General features: G+C 32.9%; 1 protein-coding gene across 2 annotated transcripts in view; it reads right to left on the bottom strand.

Moving 5' to 3' along the window:
• Positions 1-23,866, bottom strand: part of LOC145283786 (signal recognition particle subunit SRP72-like) — a 208,321-nt gene that overhangs the window by 109,011 nt on the left and 75,444 nt on the right. For both annotated transcript variants that reach the window (XM_080132853.1, XM_080132852.1), the window contains exons 6-9: positions 23,314-23,391; positions 22,471-22,582; positions 12,521-12,596; positions 4,758-4,838 (exon numbers count right to left, since the gene is read on the bottom strand). In XM_080132853.1, the coding sequence (XP_079988979.1) occupies positions 4,758-4,838; positions 12,521-12,596; positions 22,471-22,582; positions 23,314-23,391 (347 nt within the window). The remainder of the gene's footprint in view (positions 1-4,757; positions 4,839-12,520; positions 12,597-22,470; positions 22,583-23,313; positions 23,392-23,866) is intronic.

Genomic DNA, 23,866 nt, shown 5'->3' with positions numbered 1-23,866 from the left:
AAAAATAGAAATGAAATTTTATCAACCCCTTACTTTATGTACGAAAGAATCTAATAACTTGCTAGTGGGCGTTTATAATGGCTTAACATGTTCATATTATGGAATCCTTATTTTTCTTTATAAAACAATTTACTTTTTTCTTGTCTTTATTCTTTAGATGCAGTATAGGCTTTGACGATGACTTCAAGACAGTGCAAAAATGATCCAAGCAAATTTTGCTACATATGTGGCGAATTAACATTTGCTAAAGAAAGGCCCAGCATTACCAGCCATATCAAGAAATTGTACAAGGCGTACTTTCATTTTGATATAGGAGACCAAGACAAGTCATGGGCTCCTCATGCCTGTTGCTTACATGTGTGAAAACATTGAGCGCATGGTATACAAAAAAGAATGTTCACATGAAGTTTGGTGTGCCAATGATTTGGCGAGAGCAGAAAGATCATTCTAATGATTGCTATTTTTGTCAGCAAGACTATACGGGCTGTACAACAGCAAAAAAAAAAAAAAAAAGAAACACATTGTTTACCCAAATTTGCAATCAGCAATGCGCCCAGTTGAGCACTCAAAAGAATTACCTGTACCAAAACCCTCTGATCAGGAAATGTGGAGTTCAAGCAGTGGGGATGAACATTACAGTGATGAAACAGTAGAATTTTCTAATTCAGAAAGCAATACTATTTTCTCAAGATGCTCTAAATGACTTATGCAGAGATCTTTATTTAACCAAAGACAAAAGTGAACTTCTTTCATCAAGGCTTAAAGAACGAAATCTTCTTAGAAAAGGTGTGAAAATAACATTGTACAGAAAACGTGCACAAAACTTGCATGTTTTGTTCACTTTGACAGATGATTTATGCTTCTGCAATGACATTGTTGGACTTTTTGAACAGCTGGAAATACAATATGATAACACCAACTGGCGACTTTTCTTAGATGAATCCAAGGAAAGCATAAAAGCTGTTTTGCTTCACAATGGGAACACCCTGCCATCTGTTCCTATAGCTTACAGCACAACCATGAAAGAATCATATGAAAATTTAAAAACAATTTTAGCAAGCATACATTATGAAGTCCATAAATGGCATGTTTGTGCAGATTTCAAGGTTATAGCCATGCTCACTGGCCTTCAGCCAGGCTATACTAAATTTTGTTGCTTCTTGTGCTTATGGGACTCTAGAGCAAGAGCTGAACACTATGTACGCAAGCACTGGCCTGCTAGAGATCATCCATTTAAAACAATGACAGCAAATGCAACTCTAAAGCCCTCCTTTGAGCATGTGGAAGAGTCTGGTACAACTGATCATGCTACTTCATGCTGAAATCCTTGCACAATAAGCTAGATACATTTCACAAATTTATCTGTGAACATCCATCAGGTAGTAATCCCACTTTGTTCTATATCAAGAACAACTGTACAGGAATTTGTTTTTGATCCAGTTTGAGAGTTCTTTTTGTTGTTTCCTTAAAACAAGGGTCCAATATAGACAATAAAAGAGCCTTTGGTGAGCTGTTGATTTCTCAGTATCTGGCTTAGAGACACATTTTAGATTGATTGTTCAGTTTATTGACCTATCAACAGCTGCATGGTCGTTTAAGGCCAAAGTTTAGAGGAAGTTTTGTAAAGAATTGGAGTTGAACAAAATTTTTTTTTATATAAAGGTAGATTTATATTTTGGAGAAGAGACTTTCAAGTAATTTAGAATTTTTTTTCATTTATATTTTCAAAGATATCTAATTTTGTTAGTGCTGTAATATTTTTGGTATAAGAGAGTTAGGTCAATGTAGTTTATTAGAAAATGTTTTACAGTGTAGTTTTCTTGGCAAGGTAAGCATTCAGGTGGGTGTTCTCCTTTTAATAGGAATGAGTGATATTTGTGTGCCCTGTTCTTATTCTTGTAATGATCACCTCTTTATTCCGGTTTAGTTTGGATTTGGGACTCCATTCTTCAAGTGTGGGTTTGATTTCTTGTAGTTTTTTTTTTTTTGTATAAGTGTTTTTTTTTTGTATAAGTGTTCCATTGTTGTTGCCATTTTGTTTATGGTTGGTTTAAAGTCAGTGTAGGGGATTTTTATGTTGGATATTTCCAGGTTTAGGGATTCTTTAGTGACTAGGTCAGCTTTTGTGTTTTCTAGGATGCCAATATGGCTTGGGATCCAGCATAGGATGATTTGTTTTTGAGTTTTAAGGAAATCAAATCTGTTTAATAGGTTTGTTATTAGCAGATTGTGAGTGTTCTTTTAATGAAGTTAGAACTGATAAAGAGTCCGAAAATATTATAAACTTGTTTGCTTGATCGGCACTTATAATATTAAGGGCCAGGTGTATTGCTGAGGCTTCAGCGCTAAAGATGGAAGACCTGTCAAGTGGACTTCCAACTTTTTCTTTGGTTTTAGCTCTGTCAGTGTGTGTTCATAATCTGGATAGTCATGAAGGATGTTGTGTATTTTTTTCCATAAAGATGGGTTTAATTGTGTTGGATTTGGGGTGTTTGGAGAGGTTTAATAATATAGTAGTATGTTTTGGATGCTTGGGTGGGTTTACAGTTGTCAGAAAGCCAGGGTAGATGTTTGGGTATTCTGTTTCCATTTCATCTTCAGGTTCAAGGGATTGAGCTGGAGTTTGAGCGGGATGTTATATCTGTTTTGTTTCGTTTTTTCTTTTGTTTTAATGGTGATCGATTGGAAGTTTTTTGTTTTGGAGTTTCTGTTTGTTGGCTTGGATATTCAGTCTCCATTTCATCAGGTTCTGTTAGATTTTTTGGGAGTATTTCTATTTTTTGTTTTGCTGGTTTTTGTTTTAAGAAAATTGTTCTTGAGAAGATTGGCCTTTAAGAGGGGAGGTTTAGGAAGAGACATACTTTATTGGGTTCTTTTCTGGTTTCTAGTTTTAATTTTTCTAGTTTTTGAAAGTGCTGTATTTTTTTTTGGGGGGGGGGTTAAGCAGTTCATTTGGTTCTAGATGTACAAGTTTTTCGATAAGTTCATTGTATTTATCAGGCTGGTTGGTAGGATTTTTTTTTCTCTGTTATTTTCGCATATGTTTTATTTTTTATGAGATCTTCCACCTCTTCGCCTCTAAGTAAGATATATTTCATTTATGCTTTATGGTAAAGATTTCTTTTTCAATTTTCCATCGTTCAGTTTTAAGAATAGCCAGGGTGCTTGTCTTGGCAATTTATACATTTGAACTCGCAACATTCTTCTTCGTTGTGACTTATTTCTTTAGAGCCACATTTAGCGCATGTGGGATGACCAAATTTTTGACAGTTGAAACATCTCTGGATCTGAGATATAAATTCTAACTGGTTCTATGGTGTAACCAATTTTAATTTTAGGTGGAATTTTTGGAGTGTTAAATGTAATAATAATTGGTTGGTATTTTTTCTGAGTTTTCCTTTATATAGATTCTTTTATAGTTTTTTGACACGCTCACACAAGAGGACTTCATGAGGCCTTCCAGAAGTTATTGGAACAATACACAAAAGTGCATTGTAGCTGGAGGAGATTACTTTGAATGGGACTAGAGTTTTATGTGTCCATATGAAAAAAGTCTGGAAACATATTGAAGGCACCTCATAACATTTCTGACTTGTGGATGTCTCCCAGGATCATAGGCATAGAATGTCTCTTTCTACTATCATTCTTCAAATTCATTGCTGTTTATAAAAGTAACATCTGGTGCTTTTCATCTCATCATTGGAACAACCAGAAACACAGGCAATACATCATTATCTTCCACAATTGTTTTGACATGGCATCCTCTACAATAGCTTCTCATTGTCATCAGAAAAGTTGCAACTTTTTAAAGTCTGGTATGCCAAAACTTATGTTGATAGGCTTATCTCATATTCTCTCAACTTGGAAACCAGATGGTCCAATTCAACCAGATAATTATTGATCAAGATATTTTTGGCCTCATATTTTTTAAATGACATATGCAACCAAGGCAATAAAGTTATCAACTTTGAAGAGAGTATCTAAATTTTCATAAGAGCTCTAATCCCATCTTCATCATAAAATGTTTCTGGATTCATCTCCAGAATTGCTTCCCGTACCTTTCCAGTTAAAAACAAACATTGTAAGGATCCTTTTTGTTTTTTAAAACTAATGGCTATTTCCCAGAACTTTACTTCCTTTCTCCAAGAACCAGATTTCTCTTGATTCAGTGTGGATGGAGTAAACATTTTTGAAGCTATAATGAGATCAGGAAATTCTTGAAAAAGTCAACTACTCTCTGCTATCAAAATTGTCAGTCCTTCCTGTTACAACTCATATAATCAATAGCACTCTTCAATCAAAAAGTATGTTCTATATAATTATGTTGCAAATTGACTGCCAGAGTCATCTAGCTTTAGAAATTCTTAACAGTAAATCTGCAAAAAGGGTTCAATTAACTTATTTAGAAAATTTTTTAAATTTGTGTAAAAAATTATTTTCTAGCAAGAAATGAAAATATAATTATTTTCAAACAAGAAATGAAAAATATAAAGTAAATCTATAGCTTTTAAGCTAATGGAGAAAATTTTTTTTTTTTTACTGAACAGCAATTAAAAAATAAAACCTACAAGAATGACATGAAAATTAAGTGCAGAATAATGTGTATGCATTTATGTCACCATCATCAAGATGAAGAGATTAGAAATGTCTTTCATGAGAATTTCTTTTTAAAAGATTAAAAACATTTTTACAACAACAAAGGAAAAAGTAAATTACAAAACAAAAAAATATAAATTCATATTTTGTTTGATACAAACTTTGTTTTAAGTACTTGGTTATAAAATTGCAAAGCTTCTTCAGGGCGACCCAAGATTTGTAATACATAGGCCAACTGAGTTCTGAAAGAATAATATATTAAAGTAAAAAATATTAATTGATATCAAGTAACATTCTTTTAGGAGCTTAAACTAATAAAATAACTAATACTAACATTTGTATAAACAAAATAAAAATAGCTTTATTATAATAAAAACCTTAGCTAAGAAAAATTTTAAAAAGTTATGTGCAGACAAAAATGCTAAAAATTTGAATAAATTTTTCTGAATTTAATTTATAACAGATTCTGTTAGGTTCTATTCATTATAGAACCAGATATATGTGGATTCAAAAAATGTTACTTCTAACTTGCATGCTATGATTATAATAGTGAAGTGAATTTTGCAACAACAAAATTTAAAATACAAAAACTACCTATTGCATATGCCCGTCTTTCAACACAGACAAATTTGTAAATTTTGTTAGCATAACTTTGAAAGGAAACTAAGATTGTAATTAATAATAAATCCGTAATTAAAAAATGTTTTTATTTTCTAATTATACTTAATCTTCACAAAATTGAATTGAGTGATGGACCAACATAATGGAGGAGGTAACGAATGAGGAGTACTAATAACATGCTGCTGAATAATGAAAGAAAGCTGGTGAAAAAATTAGGTGGTTGCAACTTAACAATTGTAGTTTTTTTGTTCTGTACACTACAGTTCACTGTCAGTGATGCGATAGTTGTTTATCCTGCACATTATGGTTGTGTGTTAGTTATTAGCATATGCAAAATCTCATCACAAAGAAGAACATGTTTTGGGTTCTGGGAAAAAATAAAAATAAAACAGAAGTGGAAGGGTTTTGTTTTACTTAAACACAGAAATAGGAATTGACTGTTACTAAATTAGCTGCAAAGATTGTGTATGTTTGTAGATGGCAACGTCTGTATACCCGACTTATGGTAAACTCTTGTAGCCTGGTTTCTATGTTATACTGCTCTCTCTCTCTCTTAATTTACACCAGATATATTTGTCATATTAATTTCAATTTGATATTTTCGTGAATATCATTTATCAAATTTTTAATAACTTATTCGAAAACTTACTTTGAATCTAATCTCATTTGTTTTGTTATTTGACTTGCACCATAATTATTTAAATTGCATTGTTTAAATTCCTAAACATTTTCTTTTAATTTAATATTTTTTCATAGTCTTTGTCAGTAATTCATAGTACATTATCTACCATCTTATTGTACAACATTAGTTTGCCTATTTAATCCCATTCGTAGTAAGATCAGGTTCTCATATCATTTCTCTCCATGCAACCTATGTCATTAACCCCCATTGGCCAAGTTCCACTTCCATAGACACTGTGTGCACATGCCCAATAGACAGTGGAAGACACTTTGCTGTTTAGTAACAGCAGAAGTTTCCTGATTTTCCCCCACCCACTCCTAATTCTGTAGCATATGCACACAATGCCTGCATATACTACAGACAATTTAGTAGCACTCGACTACCTTACCACAAACTCAGCATGAGAATTTTTTTTTCAGGGGATTTCCAATGCTACGACAATTGACCAACACTTTTGTTTTACTGACATTCTCTCCTGCATTTTACTTTTCTTCATGTTTTAACAAGTAAACCTTTCACTGTTCTAGTTTTTCATATTTATGTCTTTGTGCAGGGGCTTTTATGGTGTCCAAAAATTTGTCAATCATAATGGAGGAGATAAGAGGTGAATTTCTTATTGAAAAATTAGTAAAGTAGCAAAGTTCCAAGCGTGTACTTCCAATGGATACTTTTTCCCCCCATTAATTTCTGTATGCATACTTTTGACTTTTAAAACCATTTTTGACTGATTATCAAATTGTTTTTCCACCTGTTTTTATATGGTTCATGTTTTTTTACTTAGTATTAAAAGAAATCAATGTAAATTTCTAAATGTAGATTAATTTATGTAATCATATTAACATTCAATGTTAGTTGTTGAAATTAAACTTATATGAAAAATATAATTTGTGTTTCCATAGTTTTGCACATTATTTTCAGATTTAAAATGATTTTGTCCATTATGACTAATTTTCATTGACCACAAAATGGCATGATACATCTGTAACGATTTTTCGATCCTGCAAAGCATTTTTAAATCTACACTGAAAATTGGTTCCTGGCCCAATAGCACAAACTTAGAAAGTCATAATTCAGTGGTTAATAAAATTGGTACAATGGTTTATGTTTAGCAAATATCTAAGTGCTTACAATAAAAGTTTTCAGATATAATAGAAATAAAATTTGTTTTGGAATACCTAATTATAGCAAACGCAAAAATAGAATAAAGGTTTTTTTTTAACGCGATTCATAATTTTAGGGATCATGACACAAAAGTTAAGAACCAGTTACAGAAAGTAGCTAAGAATATTTCCATATAAAGTGTATCATGTAACACCGATTTCGGTTTGATTGAAATTTTCTGAAAAGTTGCAAAATGCAATGTTTCCAAGAAATATCTAAGATGATCTATATATCTATAAAAGTGAAATTGTTTTCAGGGTTGCAGAGTCGGAATCGGAGTCGGATTTCTAAGAGTATGAGGAGTCGGAGTCAAAATTTTTTTCCGACTCCTTAAGATCAATAAATTTTTTTTTTTTTTTTTTTTTTACATGGTTTTCCTGCTTGGTTTTACTAGTTTTATTTTAATTACATTTTCACACTAAACAAGGCACATTGCCACTTTGATGTAGGGGGCTGCTATCAGGGACCTAAGTTGCAGGTGTACTCTGTAAGGAGTTTAGCAGCAAGATGTCTGTTCACATTACACTTGAACTTCTGCATGTCAGTACAGTTGGGGAAGCAGGAACCTGGAAGAGAATTCCAGTCTAGCAGTTCTGGGAAACAAGCTATTAGAGTAGAAGGCTTTCTTACATCTAGGGATCTCTACTGTGTAGGGGTCAAACTTCTCTGCTTGTCAGAGGTATTTTCATCGAGGGGCACAAGAGCTTGTAGTTCGTCAGAGCATCCAGCATTAAAATACTTGTAAAACAAGCAAAGGGGTGTAATATTTTGTCGATGAGACAGGTGCTGAAGCTTAAATGACAGTTCAGGATCTATCCAGTTGGCGAACAGAAGCGTGTGCTCTATCCCAACTATCATCAATGAAACTGAGGTAATCTCGTCAGTAAAAAACCCAAAGCCAATCTCGTCAGTAAAAAACCCAAAGCCAAACTCTTTGCCATGAACTTTGCAGCTAATTCTACTCTATGCGAGCAAGGCCGCCAAACCCCCATATTTCCTCCTGCATCAGAAAACACACAATGCGACATACAAATATCTGTGCTTGATGTTAAGCTAATCAAAAAACTTGATTCCAGTAAAGCACCTGGCCCTGACAGCATTCCAATTATAGTACTCAAAAGTTAAACCAGAACTGGCTCCCATACCTACAAAGCTCTTTAAGCATTATCTTAAGAATTGCTTCCCAACACTCTGGAAAATCTCATCAGTATGTCCTGTATTTAAGAATTCAGGTGATCGTCCATCCTCCGTCTTAGTACAGACCAATAAGTCTCTTGTGCGTCATGAGTAAGTTACTGGAATCGGTGTTAAATAGAGAAGTAGTCAACCACTTCAGCAAAAATAATCTTCTTAGTGACATGCAATATGGTTTCCATTTTGCTAGATCTACAGCGGATGTGCTTACGGTTATTTCTCATAGGATTAGTGAAACTCTCGGTGAAGGCTTCCTTTTTAGGGCAATTGCTCAAGACATATTAAAGGCATAAAGGTCTACTTCACAAGATCTCCAGCTATGGTATAGCTGAAAATGTTTTTTCAATTATTAAACCATTTCTCTCTAAAAGGTTCATAAAAGTAGTGGTTGATGGGCAGAAATCAGAACCTCATAGTAATTATGCTGGAGTCTCTCAGCGGCCCCTCCTAGGTCCAACTCTCTTCCTGATCTATATCAATGATCTTCCAAATGAAGACATTTTTGCTGACGACTACCATCTATGGCAGCACATCAAAGGATTACATATTCCATTTTAGATCAGGAGTAAAGGTCAAGCCCAGAAGCTTGTTAAAACATGGAGCCTCCCCAAGACGAGGACCATTCATTTCAATTGATGCAAGATGGTGATCAGAACGTTGATGATGTAAAGATAAAAGCTTGGTTTTAGATGCATTAAAAGTAACCATCCACTTTTTTCCCCTCCATTGTACCACATGCTCAAGATCAGAGGAGAGAGAATCAGAGAGAACTTGGTCGTTTACGGCCTTTGATGTGCCGTCATAGATGGTAATGTCATCAGCATAAATGTCTACGAATGATTTAAAAATGTGATTTGAAAGATCATTGATATAGATCAGGAAGAGAGTCGGGCCCAAGATGGGCCGCTGAGGGACTCCAGTATTAATACCATGAACTTCTGATGTCTGCCCATCAACCACTATTCTTATGAACCTAGCAGAGAGAAATGGTTTAATAATTGAAAAAACATTTCCAGCTATGGTATACCTGGAGATCTTGTGAAGTAGGCCTTTATGCCATACCCTATCAAAGGTCTTTGATATGTCAAGAGCAATTGCCCAAGAAAGGAAGCCTCCTTTGAGAGATTCTCATCCTATGAAATATAACCATTACCACATCTGCTGTAGATCTAGCAGAACGGAAACCATATTGCATGTCGCTAAGAAATTTATTTTTGCTGAGCTGGTTAACTACTTCTCCATTTAACACAGATTCCAGTAACTTACTCATGACACACAGGAGACTTATTGGTCTGTACTTAAAAGAAGATGACCGATCAGTAATTCCTCCATTGAGCAACAACCAGAAGGTTGCATGCACAGTAACAGAAAACGAAACTGCTGTCCTGGCGATTCGCCTCCAACTCCACCTTAGGGCCAACAAACAACTCCCTCCCAAATTTCCCTATGCAAAATGAAGCCAATTAGATGATGTAAAAATCACCCCTTCTCATGCCGCAATATCATAAAAATTTAAACACCTCAAAGGCGTGTGGGCCTGATCTCATCTCTGCTACACTAATTAAGAAATGTTTAACTGAGTTAGCCCCCATATTTTCCAAGCTCTACAATAAATGCCTTGCTGAATCTTGCTTCCCTAATAGCTGGAAAATGGCCTCTGTGGTACCAGTGTACAGGAATTCTGGGGAAAGAACAGACCCTCTCAATTATCGCCCCATTAATCTCTTCCTACTCTTCACTAAAATCTTTGAAACCTTAATTAATCAAGCACTAGTTCATCACCTCGCAAAAGCAAATCTCTCTGACAAACAGTATGGATTCAGGCAATGTCGTTCTACTACATATATTTTTAACATTCATCTGTGAGCACATTTACGATGTACTGGATAAGGCGGGCGAAGCCACAGCTGTAGCTCTTGATATATCCAAGGCCTTTGACAAAGTCTGGCACAAAGGGCTGCTAATGAAAATTAAATCGTACATTATAACTGGACGTATACTAAATATAATTAGATCCATCTTAGACAATAGAAGCATACAGGTTGTCATTGATAGACATACATCCAAGCAGCATAACATTAATGCAGGAGTGTCTCAGGGGTCGATCTTTGGACTACTATTATTTCTGATATTCAAAAACGACCTCCCTGATAATATTCTGTCCAAGATGGGTATATTTGCTGATGATAAAACGGTCTAAAACATGCATGAGGGAAGAATGGATGTACATAAATCTAAGACAATGGCAGAATAGTTAGAAAATGACCTCCAGACCATTATGGAATGGGGCTGCAAATGGATGGTAACATTTAATGCTAGTAAAACTAAGCTGCTCTCCTTTAACAATTACAAGACCTCTCTCGAACCGCCTATGTTGATGAAAAATAACACCCCACCTGAGAATTCTACCTTCAAATTCCTTGGCCTTACATTTTCAGGCAATATGAACTGGGACAAATACATAGAGGACATTGCAAAGACTGCTTCAAAGATGGTGGGTTCCCTCTATCGAGCTAGAAGACTACTCACACCCGAGAGTATCCTGTACCTCTACAAGGCCACCATTCACCCATGCCTAGAGTATTGTTGCCACATCTGGGCTGATGCATCTACCACTAGCCTCTTCCTCTTGCATAGGTTCCAAAAACAGTTGTCAATCTAATTGGTCTTACTTTATCAACTAAGCTTCAGTCCCTGTCCCATTGCCGCAATGTTGCATTTTAATGGAATGTGTTCTGATGAACTTGTTGCACTTGTACCCCCTTGCCGTACACATTCCCGACAAACCCGCTTACCAATAAAATCTTACCCCTTCACTGTTGAGGTCCCTAGAGTCAGAAAGCTTTCTATTCTAATAGTCTCTTCCCTCGAACAGCTAGACCTTGAAATTCCCTTCCTGCTACCTGTTTTCCAATTTGTTTTTCAGATTTGACATTTGGGAAAATCTTTTTAATTCAGTTTTCGGCCAGAAATTTCACTGTCAAAGGTTCAAAGTTCAAAAGATTTGACCTTTGAAAATCTACCAAACTCCTCTGCCAATTTTGGGTCTAAATATTTGAAATTTTACATAAAAACGTATTGAGACATGCAGCAAGCTTTTTAATCCGTTTTGGGCGAAAATTTCGCTGCCAAGAGATGAAAATATTGAAAAGTTGACTTTGCAGACTACCAAACTCCTCCACCAATTTTAGGTCTAAACACTTGACATTTTAGATTGACAGGAGTCAAACTTTTTAATATATGTGCACATAAAGTTATGAACAGTACATAGGGCCCGAGCAAAGCCGGGATGAACTCCTAGTAATAAAAAATTTAAAAAAAAAATGGTTTTAAAAATTGTCATAACATATGCACACGTTAAAAAAAAGAAAATAAAAACCAAAAAAATATCCTGAATTTCATTTTTATAGCCTTCTTACAAGCATTTTACTAGCAAGAATATTTTGTCTGGCATATTTTCACAGTGAATTTAACTGTTAAAATTTCTAGTATTTGAAAAATTATGTTTGAATATATTATTTCATCTATTGCAAATCCAATTTTATTTCTAGTTGAATTTTTGTTAAATGTCTGATGCTTATCACATATCCGCAACATCATGATTTTTCAATTATGAAGGGATAATTTATTAGCGTTCATTTGACTATACCTTCATTTGACTACAGGCTATGTTGAAGAGTTTGCAAAGAACTTTAAAAATGGATTGCCAGTTATTTCACAAAGTGCACAAACAAGGTCATTTTTAAAAACTGTATTTTATTTTCAAAATTTTCAGTGAAGTGAAGGAGCATAAAAAGAGTCATTGTATGCGATGTGCAAAATCCCAGAAACAATCTACACCACTAGTGGCCATTACCTCCAATGATAGGATTATCTTCAAGATGTACATTCTTGCATCACATTCAGATTAGGGGAAAAGTGGTGGTTGGGAGGTAGAATTTTCTTCCCTTCCCTGAAGAAAAATTACAACAGACCATAATTGACCTTGGTTCACTACCTGTGTGCACTTGATGGCTTCAAGGCAAAGTGCAATATTACTGATGAAAAGTAAAAAAAAAAAAGAAAAAAAAAAAAAAGAAATGATATTTATTAAACTTATTAAAAATTTAAAGCAAATATTAGTTATGAAAATGGTTTAACACTGATTGCATGCAGCCAACATGCTTGAAACCCTTAAATTTCATAATTTAAATCAACATGGTTGTTAATAATGAAATATCTTATGCTGCTAATACTTCTAAGACTTTCAAACTTGAGAAAACTTACTTTAGCAATGCAACTTCTTCACATATATCTTCCTCGGTTGCATCTGGATCATCCTCAAAACTTTTTCGGCAAAGAACTAAAAAATAAAAATGTGTTCAGTTAATTACAATTTAGAAACAACAGTGTTAGAACAATGATGCTAACTGGAGTTATTCCCTTTGCTTTAATCATATTTTCAAAGATATATTGTAATATTAGTATGCAAGAGGTTTTATTTAAGATTACTTATATTTTTTAGGATAAGTATGCAAAGTACTACTAAAACTTGTATGAACACTATAATCTTGCAGGTTTGTTTGCATAATGAATGATATTATCCACCAAAACAGATCTTTACAAGATCATCTATTGAAACAAATCGTAGACGTCTATGTGGATAGTAATGGCATATAAATATACTACATGAACCACCTAAATTGATAGAATTTACTTATTTCAATAACACTCTAGTTTTACTATGATAACAGCAGAATGAAAACATTTAATAAGTAGATAAGATAGCAAATAGTTAATATTTGCTCTGTTCAATTTTCAAGTTCTTAAATTTATGAACTTTAAAATTTGTTAAAAAAAAATTATGGTCAAGTTACAGATAAACATGCAACCTAAACAAAGTGTATATTCTTTTTAATAATCTCTTTCTTTTATAGTAACATCCCAAATAATTATATATAATTTCTTAATTTTATACACAAATATATTTTTGAAGTATACATTCCTCATTATATAGTCCAAATTGTTACAAATATTAAGCTCAATGAAGATTTATTTCAGTTTCCAGAGCATATATACTGGTGAGTAACATTCCAATAACAAAAAAAAAAATAAATAAATAAAATTAGTCCATAATAATGATTTTTTTTTTTTTTTTGTTTTTTTTACTGATGCCTATATTTTTTATATAAGTGGCCTACATGTTTTTATTGTAATGATGAGAAGTGTCCATTGTGTCATCATACAACTCGTCAGAGACAAGCAGATATTACAAATTGTGACAAATAGATGAAATGAAAAAGGACATTTAAGAATGGGAATCCAAAAAACTTGAAAACACTAAAACAAGAATAGGAGGAAAACCAAAAATAGACAGTTAAGCAGAATGCTCAACTATTCTACCATAGTTTAATAAAGAGCACAATAACAGTAGAAAAGCCACCTAAAAAGCAAGAATTGGAGGATTATTAAAGAACTCTGTTCGAAAATGAGGTTACTTACAATGAATCCAAGATGTTGCAAAAAGCAATGAAAATAAACATGAAATGCCAAAGCCAGAGATAACAGTTGGCATAATAAAATAAAAGTTGAATGTCTTCCAGAACTACTAAAAGTCTGGCATAGATAACTTACCCAATTTCTGGCTTAAATGACTAACAGCACTTCATGGTTAGCAATTGCTTCAATAGGGCAGGTCGATTTTGGAACCCCGGTGAGGCAATGGTGATAATAGTTGGGGTTGGACATACAAAAGACCTACACGAAATATTTTTCTCAAAATCGTTATCTTTGCTTGCTTTAAAAGTTGAAAAATTGAAGTGATTAAAAGTTTTTCGGTGAATTGTCAAGAACGTCCCGTCATCAAAACACTCTGTACTGTTAAGAAAATGGAATCATTATTTAGAAAATATTTTAAACTACATTTTTAAATAAAATGAGTGAGGATAATGAATCAATAAAATAAATATTAAGTGTAAAGGAAAAATTATGTTTTTTTTTAAATAATAATGACCAAAGTTCGCTTTTTCATTTCAGGAACTTTTTTTTGGTGGAAACATTTTAGATTTCACTGTCACAAAACACGCTCATTATTGATATTGAAAATCAACGTTTGTTTATTATTTAATTTGAAAACATTACGATTTAGGCTTAATTATTTCGAAAGGAAAAACGAAAAAGATTTGTTTAAAATATATATTATTATATTTCAAGTGTCTGCAGGGAATTTAAATATATTCGTTTTATCTTTTTTAATCTGTTATTATTAGGTTGGTGCAAAAATAATGGCATTTTTTGCACCAATCTAATATTTCACATCAAATTCTATTTGAAATTTTTATTAAAATATGGTAATACTCCAGTTTTAAATAAAAAAAAAATAAATAAATAAAAATAACCACGTAAATTTTCAAGTTTTTCTACTTAATAAAAAATACTTGGCAGAAAATTAGTGTCAAATTTTAATTTCTTTTATTTTTAGGGAGTAATTGTTTTTAAGCAGTGTTTTTCTTCTAAAATTATAGTTTTAAAATCAGATAACCCACAAAGATTAATACGAGTAAATAAGGAAACTCCTTTAAAGGTTTTTCGTTATTTGTGCATCTATGTTATTGTGCTAAAATAACTTTGTTATTTAGAAAGTCATTCTTAATATGGGAAGGAGGTTGTATTGTAACTATTCTGTACTTTCACCTAAAAATCTAATAAATAAAAATTTCATAAAATTTGAATTTAACTTGAAAATACTATTAAAAATAGCATAGTAACACAGATGCACAAGCACTGGTTTTCCAAACTCTAAACACTAAACACTTGTTTAAAATGGCACGAATGAATCTATTTATGGATAAATTCAAATAATAAAAAAAAAACTCGAAGGAGGAGCTAAAATCTGCTAAAAATGTCTAAACACTACTATGCCTATGATTTGGTTTAGTCCTTTTTCTTCAATACATCTAATTCGACTCTACAAAGATTTTTATTATTTCTTATAACTAGTACTTATTTTTTACATATGAAACTGGAAGACAGCCTAATACAGTTTCCTTCAGTTATAATCCATTTATTTATTTTACTTTTCAGATTAGAATGTCGTTCAGTTTTAACCCGTGGTTTACAAAATTTGCTGGTCCACCTTGTCATTTGGATGAAACAGCACCCCTAACTTCACAACAAGTCATTCAGTTTAGTTATTTCCTCGAAAACAGTTATTTCGACTTAAAAAATAGTGAGATTTCTAAGTTAAATTGCCAAGGAAATAATTAGTATTCGGCAAGCAGTCAATCCACAATTGCCCTTGTTAAGGTAACATTATATAGGACAGAAGGTCAATAGTTTGCTATAAGAGGGCCAAACAGATTGACACGAAATCTCTTGCAGCAGTCAAAGTGAAAAGAATGAAGGAACAGCTAGACAGACTGTTTGATATATCTTCTTGTAGCTGTAAACTTTCTGTCTTGAGATGTGATGAATTTGCAGTAAAGTACAAGACAGAAAATTGTCAAAAAGGCACATAATCTGCACTTGACCTCCTAACAAGGAGGTAAAATTAATTCTATAAATTCACCTGCAATTATGTTTCTTTTTTGTGGAAAATAAAATAATATATTGGTATTTATTATGTAATCTGGCTCTATTATTAAATTTTCCAATTTTCAGGTTCCACTAGAAGAACTGCCATTTACAGCAATTTTTAAATGAATTGATGGAACAACAAAAAGCCTAACATTTACTGGTCCTTTGTGGAAACTTTGTATCCATAATTATCAAGATTTGCCTCAAGTAGAATTCTAAAAAATTAGTGTCCCTCCTGATCATCATTCAGAGGCTACTTTTTGAGTATGCTGTTGGCATTTCTTGTGGAGAAGTTAACTTAGAAAATTGGGCCCTTGAATCAAGGACCATGGCTAACATAAAGCACAAGATTAATGTGTTTATGGACTAGAGTTGTCTATCCTCAAACACTATGATAAATTAAACATTTCGGTCAAATTTATCAGCCAAGTGTATCCAGTTAGATGGTTTGAGATCAAAACCGACAATATTTTTTTTAACCAACAACAGTATATTTTAATATGATTCAGAGTTAACTGAAATCCAAATTAATGTTTTAAACTTCAAAATATAGTGCATTTGCACTACTTCCAGAAAATATAATATCGATGATAAACTCAGATGAATTGAATGTGAGAGAAGAGGGTATTCAAAGAATTTTGTCCATTAAGTAAATAAATATTTATCCATTAAATTTTATTAGTTTTCTTAATTTACCCAAACAATAGTTAGTTTTATTCATATTACATCGCAAAAATATTTTTAAAAATTAAATGTTTTCAAATAATTGCTTTGCTTTTTTTTGTGTTTTTTCCAGAAATACTGAACAACTAAAAAAAAAAAAAAAAAAAAAATGAAAAAGATTGCTATCAATTTTGCAGCCACACACTGGTCAAATTTGATTGATTTTTCTCAAAAAGTTGTATATGGGCAGGAAGCAAGACAGACACATTATTACAAAGTCATCGTGCCAGCAAATTAGACCTTCATTTTCCTCAAAAGCAAATTATACAGAACAATTTAGTTCTATTATAAGTTTATATTATTGTCACTAATAAAAAATTAAAATACATGGTTCTGTAACTTGTATCAAGTTGTTATATTGTGTAATACATCTCCACATATATTTTTGAAATGTGAAATTTAAAAGACTTAGTTGCTAATTAGCTTTTTTTACAATTTTTGTTTAATCAATGCAGTAAAAGTTTAGATATTTTGATAGGTGTGATTCATAATTAAAATTATAATTCATGTATATACTTTTCTTTCAATGAATTTCATATAAATATATCAATTTTAATTGAATATTTTATAAAAATAGTGAAATTACAAAGTCAGTGTTGTGAAAAATGTTATGAAAATGAAGGATTTTTCAGCATGTTTCTACACAATTTTTAAAATTAAATGCTCAATTTTCTGTCCAAGATGGGAATCTAATTTTTGGTATATGTTCTTATCACATCAAATCCGAACTATCACCACCAGTGCCATGTTGATTTTCTGAAAAAAGTTGCAAATCGACCTGCCCTATTGCTTCAAGAGCCTATTGAGGGGTGAAAAGGACACACCAACATGGCTTTTGAAAGATGATACAACCCTAATACCGAAAATGAGTGAAACAACGACCTATTAAATACAGACTCATCTACCGTCTCACTGCTACCTATAATGGCCTGGTTGCAGGCACTAAAGAACAAGCAGGGTGCAGGTGGTGTTTCAGCATCAAGGATCAGTTATTAATCAATAAGATAAAAATATCTGTGCATAAGGTCGCCAAGCTAATCAAGAACCTTGATTCCAGTAAAGCAACTGGCCCTGACGGCATCCCAATTATAGTGTTAAAAAAGCTTCAACCAGAACTTGCTCCCATACTTACGAAACTGTTTAAGCGTTGCCTTAAGGAGAAGTGCTTTCCGACTCCCTGGAAAACCTCATCAGTATGCCCTGTATTTAAGAATTCAAGTGATAAGTCATCTCCCTCTCAGTACAGACCAATAAGTCTCCTGTGTGTTATGAGTAAGTTGCTGGAATCCATATTAAATAGAGAAATAGTAAACCACCTCAGCAGAAACAATCTTCTTAGTGACACACAATATGGTTTCCGTTCTGCAAGATCTACCGCAGATGTGCTAACGGTTATACCTCACAGGATTAGTGAATCTCTTGACAAAGGCTTCCTTTCTAAGGCAATTGCTCTTGACATATCAAAGGCTTTCGACAACGTATGGCATAAGGGCCTACTTCACAAGATTTCCAGCTACGGTATAACTGGAAATGTTTTCTCAATCATTAAATAATTTCTCTCCGATAGGCTCATAAGAGTAGTGGTCGATGGACAAAAATCAGAGGCCTGCAGTATTAATGCTGGAGTCCCTCAAGGGTCAATCCTCGGCCCAACTCTCTTCCTGATCTACATCAATGACCTCCCTAAACACATACTTAAATCATTCGTTGACATCTATGCTGATGACACGACCATCTACGGCAACACATCAAAGGCTGTAAATGACAAAGTTCTCTCTGATTCTCTCTCCTCTGATCTCGAGCACGTGGTTCAGTGGGGGAAGACGTGGCTGGTTACTTTAATGCATCCAAAACCAAGCTCCTATCTTTACATCATCAACACTATGATCCCCATCTGGCATCAATTGAAATGGATGACTCTCTTCTAGGAGAAGCCCTGTGTTTTGACAAGCTTCTGGGTTTGTCCTTTACTCCTGATCTAAAATGGAACATGTACATCATGTCTGTTGCCAAGGTCGCTGGAAAGATGGTGGGATCCTTCTACCGCTCCAGAAGATATCTCACTACTGATGCAATTATCTATCTATATAAAAGCCAAGTACGTCCAAGGATGGAATACTGCTGCAATATTTGGGCAGGAGCTGCTAAAAGCAGCCTATCCTGCCTTGACAGAGCACAAAATAGACTTTGTGGCTTAGTGGGGGATTCCCTTTTCTCTACCCTGCAACCTCTCTCCCATAGAAGAGACGTTGCGAGCCTATCCTTGTTTTATCATTATTTCCATGGAAGGTGCTCGTCTGAACTCCAATCTCTTGTCCCCCCCCTTGCCAATCTTTCACGAAAAACACCCATCTAGCTGAATCCACTGTGAAAAATTTCCCCCACTCTTTATCTGTGCCTTAATCAAAACGTGGATTCCATGAACAAAGCTTCTTTCTTAGAACTGCATGCCTGTGGAACTCTGTTCCGTCTGCCTGCTTCTCACCTGACTACAACTTGGATGTCTTCAAGTCCAACGTAAACAAATTCCTAATGAACCGCCCCCTTAAGTAAACACTTCATCAAATCTCCACACTAACGTACTGTACTTGCAATAACCCTTATCCCTGAGTGGCTTCCGGGCCTTAAGTGGTGACCACCGTGTAAAAAAAAAAGACCATACTTGAGACCATAAAAAGAGACAAAGAAACTTAAGTATGGTGTGGATTGATTACCAAAAGGCATATGATAGTGTGACGAACACATGGCTACTGCGGTGCCTTGATTTATATAAAATCCATTCAGTAATAAAAAAGACTATATGTAGCATAAGCAATGCTGAACGATGCTAGATAACCTTGCTAGCCTAGCTGGTTGTTTGAAATTAAATTCTAGTTGAAATAAATATAAACTAGAAAGATAATATATACATAAATACTATTTTGTGGAGTAGACCTTTATGCCATACTTTATCAAAAGGGCAATTGTCCTAAAAAGGAAGCCTCTGTCGAGAGATTCACTAATCCTATTAGATAAGTGTTAGCACATCTGCTGTAAATCTAGTAGAATGGAAACCATATTGCATGTTACTGACGAAATTACGTCAGATCCATTGACAATGGTAAGGATAGGGGGACACACTTCTGTTCAGGACCGTGTTTGTTAGTCACTAAAACTGGTAGGAACCAAATCGCAGCTCAGCTACTTTAAACTTGACATAGTGAGCATATGAATTCCTTGCATTCTATATTACTCTTTTACAATAATTGCACCAGTCATAAAGGTGGCTTTAGTTTCACAACATCTATTACATTGGAAGCAATGGAAATAGTGATTAATGTGAACAATGGCAACAGCACATTCTGAGGTGAACCACGGATGGCTGTTGGGATTTTGCTGGAATTTCATGGAGAGTATGAAGCGTTCTATAGCGATGTAGCCATTAAGTTAGGTTGGACACTATATAGGACACATTCTTTTTAAATATGGAACACAGAGGTATATTTGATATAAATGTTCAGAAGTTATTCCAATCAGCCATAGAGTATCGATATACAGTACGATGGAGAGGTACATGTAAGAACTTATTTTGTTTTTATCTTAACTGAGTCAACTGAGTGATCAGAAGATCCCAATGGAAACATAACAGAGGATGAGCAAATTGTAAGAAAAAGGTCAAAGAGATTTGCATATTGTCTGTTGGAGTTGGGTATATGAGTGGATTATGAACAATTTGTGTTAGGTCATAGACAATCAAGAAATCATGACAGTACCTCTTCTCATCATCTGTCTTGTTTGAGTGGACTAGTCATTCAACATTGTGAACATTGAAGTCTCCGCAAACATAAATATTAGCCAAGACATGAAAAGACAGAATGTGGTTAAATTTCTTCAGAGATACTCTCAATGATAGAATCTCCACTGATAGAGGGCAAATGCGATGCTGTGAGCAAGTGCTACTCTGAAGCACATACAAGGCAAATTAAGATCTTCTCTGAATGTAGGCACATATTTCATGCCCATGATGATTTTTTTTTGGGGGGGGGGATCAGATTTTGATGCCAATTTTAAAAAAATTGTTTTTATAGGAGATAAATTATGTGCAGTTTTGGGGGGAAGTAGCAAGCAGAACATTCTGAAAAGTTAGTAAAAAAAAAGAAAGAAAGAAAGATATACTCTACCACTAACCCTAAGTTTGAGTAGTAACCTTCCCTAAACTCACTCCTTAATCCTAAGTCCGGATGGCAAACAAAAAACCCCTCCTTAACCCAACAATTAACCCTAATTACAAGTGACAGCCCTCTCTATAAACTCCCTGAACTTATTAACCTTAAGTTTGAATAGCAAGCTCCTTGAACAAAAAACATTGTAAAACCACATGTAATCACCAAGGTAAAATAAAAGATGGTTCACCTCCCTAAAATGGCAGGCTGGCCCAGAAATAAGTGATTATTTTGCATTAAATTCATGTGCAGAACCCGATCCTTAACTTTAAAATTGTTTTTTCTTTTTTTACTTTTAAATTTGTTAAAATTAGCTTTGTACATAAAAAGAATGTTCAAAGATTGTTTTTATGTATAATAAAATTAAAAATGTTTGATCCAAGAAATAAAAAAAGATGCCATTAGCAAAGGAAAGACCATATATGGAGTTTTGAATTAACAAAATTCCCACACCTTTCCTTACTTGCATCATTTGGTAGAGGCAAAGAGAGGAAGAAAGAAAAAACAGGAAAATAAAAAAGAAAGATAAAATGATAGCAAGAAAAACAAATAAACTCAAGCCAAATGACAAGGTCATAAAGTGTCAAAAATCAGTCAAAATAATTAAAAAAAAAAGAAAAAAAAGAAAAAAAAAAGCAGATTTAAGTAGAAACAGCTTTTACTAAATTACAAAAAAGAGGAATTCCACTAAAAAGCAGAGAATTCTCATCCTTGATTATCTAGATCACCAACAGTTACAGATGCTGCTGCTGCTTTTAAACAAATACAAATATTTATGAAACACTTATCTTAGTTATTTACACTCTTTGCTCATTCATTTGCCCATTTTTTACTCACCCTTTCTCCAACCATCTAAAAGATTCATATACTGATGAAAAATGTAGGAGCATCAAAATTTTAGTCATATTTAGATAAAAAAGAAAACACATTATTGAAATGTGACATTGGCTGATGACATGATTGAGAAGTATATATAACAAACATAAAAAAATGAACATTTCATGAGATACATTTAGAACTAAATTTATTTAGACAATAAATAAAATAAATAGCATCCTTTTTATAATAACTTTTTTATAAAGTTTCTATAAAAAATATTTTGAGATTTTTAAACACATTTTCAGGACATATTTTCAATGGGTTAGCATTTATTAAAGTTTCCTGCAGAATATTTGAGAGATTTACTTTTCTAGAAATGAAAAATAAAATTCAAATTAAAACATTTTCTAGTGTCTTTGTGACCTCAAGCAAATTTGAGGGGAGGATGGGTTAAAGGTACCAAAAATGTCTATACTATTAAAAAAAAAAAAAAAAAAAAAAAAACAAACAATGAAATGTCCTTGGATGATTTCAAATGTTTTTAAAAAAGAAAAAAAAAAAAAAACTATCAAGAAATGTTAATTTTAAACTCTTGGTTCAGATATCTTAATAAACATATGGATAACTTTGAAAAATCTTTGAATTCTTAAAAAATAGTTATTTAATCGAACAGTGTTTAATTGATGTTTTGAATTTAGTCATAAAAAATACATGAAAATAAAATGATCCTGTCAATTGAAATAAATTGAGAATCAAAATTGTTTTTTGGATAATGATAAAAAAAAAAGCTATGCATGCATGTGTGAGAATAATACATAAAGAGATAGATAGCAATTGTATTTTAGAAATGTAAAATGTGATCAGATGATCCAATTATTGACAAATGGATAAATTATAAAAGCAAAATAAAATCATAACCTTCAGCTTTGCGCAATTTCTCTTCAGCTTCTTTATACTGCTTTTTTCCAATTAATAAGCAGGCCTTATTATAGCAAAGCTCATAAGAGAGATCTTTTAGTCCAGGATCTTCCTGCATGTATAGAAATAGAAACACACAGTGCATAAAAACTCAGATAAAAAAAAAGGGGGTAATATAACAAATAAAGTGGAACTAAATCTTTTAAATAGAGGTTTACATTGAAAACTCAATATGCTACTACACTTGAAATTAAAAACAATGGTTAACAAAATTAATGCAATTTGAGAACTAAAATATTCTAGGATTTAAATTTGTTGTAAATCATTTCTTGGGTTGTCTTTTCATCAAAACAAAATTGATGTCTATCAAACTAATTAAATTGTAATTAACTTACTAATAATGAAGTTGATATGTAAGCAAAAATATAAATTTTAATGTTTCCATTAAGCAGCAATATAAAATATCTTAGACAGTGACTATTAAAAGTGTTTACTATTAATCCTATTTTGCAAAATTCCAAAACAATTTTCTGATACAATTCACAAAGCTCACTGGCCAAGTAGCTTGGTTTCATTTCATATTACTTAGGACAGCTCATTTGTATATTTAGCTGAATGTATTAACATTTTAAAACATTAACATCTGGTATTTTATATTTCTCATGAAATTTGCTATTAATTTTGTGATCCAAGGTGATGACTAGATTTGATTCAATATAAAATAAGCACGTATTATCTAAAATTATAAAGAAATTATCTTTATAGACAAACCCTTCATTTATATTAAATCAGAAAATAGTTTATTAAAAAATTTTAAACAAAGTCCAAAAAAAGAAAATTTACCACATTATTCTGTGTCCACATTTGCAAGGAGCTAAGTACAGCTGCAAGATTTGTCTGCCTCTCTTCATCAAAATCATCCTAAAATGAAATGTCAAAAATTTGAAAACAAGTTAGAATGACGTTGAAACCAAACATTCAAATCAGACTTCCAAACTTGTAAAACATCTAAGAAACCTACAACAACAAAAAAAAAATGTGTGCATATGTATATATATCACTAAACATAGTAAGTTAATTTATATAAGCATAAGAAGCTAGATTAACTTAGTTTTATATTTTTGAAAACTTTGTCCAATGTTTTTGGAAAAAAAACAAACATTTCAGGATACAAAGTTTGACAAATTTTTCATCAGGTATAATTTTTTTCTGAAGTCAGAAATGTACAATTTTTACTCACGCCATAAGTGTAGCCTTAACATAAATTGTGCTGCTGTCACTAATTAGATCATAGTTTGCTGCGATGCAAGAAAAATAACTGATGCCTACATATCTTAGATCCTCCGATTTCTTTTCCATACAAAATATCAAATGAAATCTGCAGAGGTGAAAAAGT

Source organism: Euprymna scolopes, chromosome 8, assembly GCF_053919585.1.
Source record: "Euprymna scolopes isolate OS-2025 chromosome 8, ASM5391958v1, whole genome shotgun sequence".
Classification (NCBI taxonomy): Eukaryota; Metazoa; Mollusca; class Cephalopoda; order Sepiida; family Sepiolidae; genus Euprymna; species Euprymna scolopes.
The sequence above is the reverse complement of the archived record's forward strand: the minus strand, read 5'-3'. Positions and strand labels throughout refer to the sequence as shown.